At 49.7% G+C, this 2908-nt stretch overlaps 1 protein-coding gene across 1 annotated transcript; it reads left to right on the plus strand.

Moving 5' to 3' along the window:
* The first annotated feature begins 300 nt into the window (after positions 1-300).
* LOC109757413 (transcription factor MYB93) lies at positions 301-2641 on the plus strand. The gene is made up of 3 exons (XM_020316235.3): positions 301-532; positions 614-743; positions 878-2641. The coding sequence occupies exons 1-3, from the start codon at positions 400-402 to the stop codon at positions 1596-1598; spliced, it is 984 nt and encodes a 327-aa protein (XP_020171824.1). The 5' UTR covers positions 301-399; the 3' UTR covers positions 1599-2641.
* The last annotated feature ends 267 nt before the right edge of the window (positions 2642-2908 follow it).

A 2908-nucleotide genomic window follows, 5' to 3' on the forward strand; every position in this document is an offset into this window, starting at 1 on the left:
GCACACCTTGTTGGAAAAAAGGCCGAAGGAAGAAAGAGTAGTATACCAATGTGACTGCTGATTGCCCAAGTAGCAGCTAGCGGCTTAAGTCAACACCATGGATCAACAGCCCTTATCTTAGTGTGGAGGACACGAATACCCTTGCCCCCGGCGCTTGACATGTAGTCGCATACCCAAATTATCTAAGGGCAGATTAGTCCTTTCCACTCGAATAAACTAATCCTGACCTGGGTTTAGACACCGGATTTCATGGCCTTTATATAGAGGAAGCTGTGTTCCGGTGACCAGACATCCTTGACACAGAAAACCCCAAGGATCAGGCTAGGGAGAGGCAGATAGCTTTGTCTCCCTCCTTCCCACCTGCACCACCCTAGCCTCAATCCTATCTCAATCCTATCAATGGGGAGGTCTCCTTGCTGCGACGAGAATGGCCTCAAGAAGGGGCCTTGGACATCTGAAGAGGACCAGAAGCTCACGGACTACATCGAGAAGCATGGCCATGGGAGCTGGAGAGCACTGCCCAAGCTTGCAGGTACGCAACGCACGCCTCCGCGGCTAGCTTTGGTCCGAAATGTCGCTCATGCATCTGATTCTTCTTCTGTGCGTTACACAGGACTCAACAGGTGTGGCAAGAGCTGCAGGCTGAGATGGACCAACTACCTGAGGCCTGATATCAAGAGAGGAAAGTTCACACCCGAGGAAGAGCAGACCATCCTCCAGCTCCACTCGGTCCTCGGCAACAAGTACGGCACAACTATCAAACCTCTTGCTAATATAATCTTCAAAAGTTGTGTACATGTGTTGTATATAATCTTCAAAAACATATACATGTGGCGCTCTTGCTAACACACACAAACTGCTGTGCTGATCAACCCAGGTGGTCAGCCATCGCGAAGCACCTCCCCGGGCGGACCGACAACGAGATCAAGAACTTCTGGAACACCCACCTGAAGAAGAAGCTCATCCAGATGGGCTTCGACCCGATGACGCACCGACCGAGGACCGACTTCCTCGCCGCGCTGCCACAGCTCATCGCACTAGCCAACCTCCGCCAGCTCGTGGAGCAGCGCCCATGGGACGACCAAAGCGCCAGCCAGCTGCAGGCCGATGCAGTCCAGGCAGCAAAGCTCGAGTACTTGCAGTGCCTGCTTCAGTCCGCAGCAGCCATTGCGACTAGTCCCAGCTCCAGCAGCATCAACACCAGCCCCACTGAGCTGGAGCAAATCGGCCTACTGAGTCCTTCGCAGATGTCTTCCTTGTCTTCGCTGTCGTCTCCAAGGATCCTGGAGGGTGTCAATGGCCAAGACTTGGTAACTTGGCAAGTGCCTGACATCCAGATACCTAGTAGCTCATTCTTCGAACATGAACAGCCTATCATCAATGGTACCAACCAGAACTCAGATTATAGTGCAAATGGCGGTGAGGGGGAGAAACTGCTGCTCCTGTCAGAGGACTCCCTTCCGCCACTTGCCGACTTCCCTATTTCCAACCTCGGCGATGCTTGCAGCACCTCAAGTTGTGAGGCTGTGGGCAACAGCACCCAGCTCCCTATTTGGTCTGACTCATTTTATGACGAGTTCATGAGCGAGTTTGCATGAATTATGACTGCACAAGATAACCCAAAGACACAAAGTGTTATTGTTTTAAATAGCGGGCTATGGTATATAGCGGCAGCCCTTAAAAACAGTTATAGCGGGGCTATAGCGAGGCTATAGCGGCAAATTATACATGAAAGCAAATAACGGCAACATGCTCAAACAGCTATACGGGGCTATAGCCGGCTATTTAAAACTACTTATTTCTCATAAACTCCTTGTCTCACTCACAATAAAAAAAAATCTGTGCAAAGTGATACGTCGGGTTGCTGGATCTTCAATAATTGGTGTGATCATTAGTCTAGCAAACAAAGACCGATCAACACATACGTGGACTAACTAATTAGAGGGTACCCTTGACGGAAACCGCAGCGGACACTTTTGATGGACTTGAAACGCGTCACTTGGTTCATCACGTGTTGCGCGCAGCTTTATTTTTTTCCTTCACGCATTTTTGGGTATTTTTTGGGGTGTTCGTTTTTTCTATGTTTTCTTGAAGATTATCCTCGTGTGAAGCACAGTTGTTGACAATAGAAAGACACAGCTTTGCATGCTTCCGCAGAAAGCAAGTTGTACTTCTTGTAGAAGCACACGTGGCTTCCCGAAAAGTGCAAAGCACAAATGTGCATATGTGTGGTTCTCGGAAGAGTGAAAAGCATAGATGCGCTTCTCGAAAAAGGAGAAAATCACAATTGTGCTTCCGAGTTCCCAATTTATTTTTTCAGTTTTTGGATTTTGTGTCTTCATTTTTTCGTGTCCACTTTTTGTTTTTGTTCTTTTTTTTCATTTTGCCCTCTCTTTACGGTTCTTTACCCAAAAAGGCTTTCGCCCCGCTTTATATATAAAGCACCAATCCACAAGCATCACGACGATACAAACTCACGCCACCACCACACACGACACACACACTCAAGGCAAGATACAAAGGTGCCGAGCACCGCCACACCACCCCAATGACTACAAAGCCACTACACATACGCGAGGATGATCCGCTTGGAGCCAACGGAGTCCTCCAATCCTCCGAGGAGAGGTGAGACGGAAAACGACGGAACAAGGACTCCAAGATGGTGCCAAACGACCACTGATAGCCGCCACCATCCGATCCCAAAGATTGAGTTTTCACCCGGAGCAATTCAAAGGAGTAAGGGCACCACGACGGAGCCTTCATGAAGGATACGGTGTCCACGGATGCCGCCACCATCGGCCAATTCAATATTGGACAAGTGATGTACCCCGGCACGCCCACCCCTCCAACGCATCCTAGCTCCGCCAACCACCAATGACCACCCACCCACGTGGTCATGGCCGCTCGC

The sequence above is a fragment of the Aegilops tauschii genome, chromosome 6 (genome assembly GCF_002575655.3).
Source record: "Aegilops tauschii subsp. strangulata cultivar AL8/78 chromosome 6, Aet v6.0, whole genome shotgun sequence".
In the NCBI taxonomy this organism is placed as follows: domain Eukaryota; kingdom Viridiplantae; phylum Streptophyta; class Magnoliopsida; order Poales; family Poaceae; genus Aegilops; species Aegilops tauschii.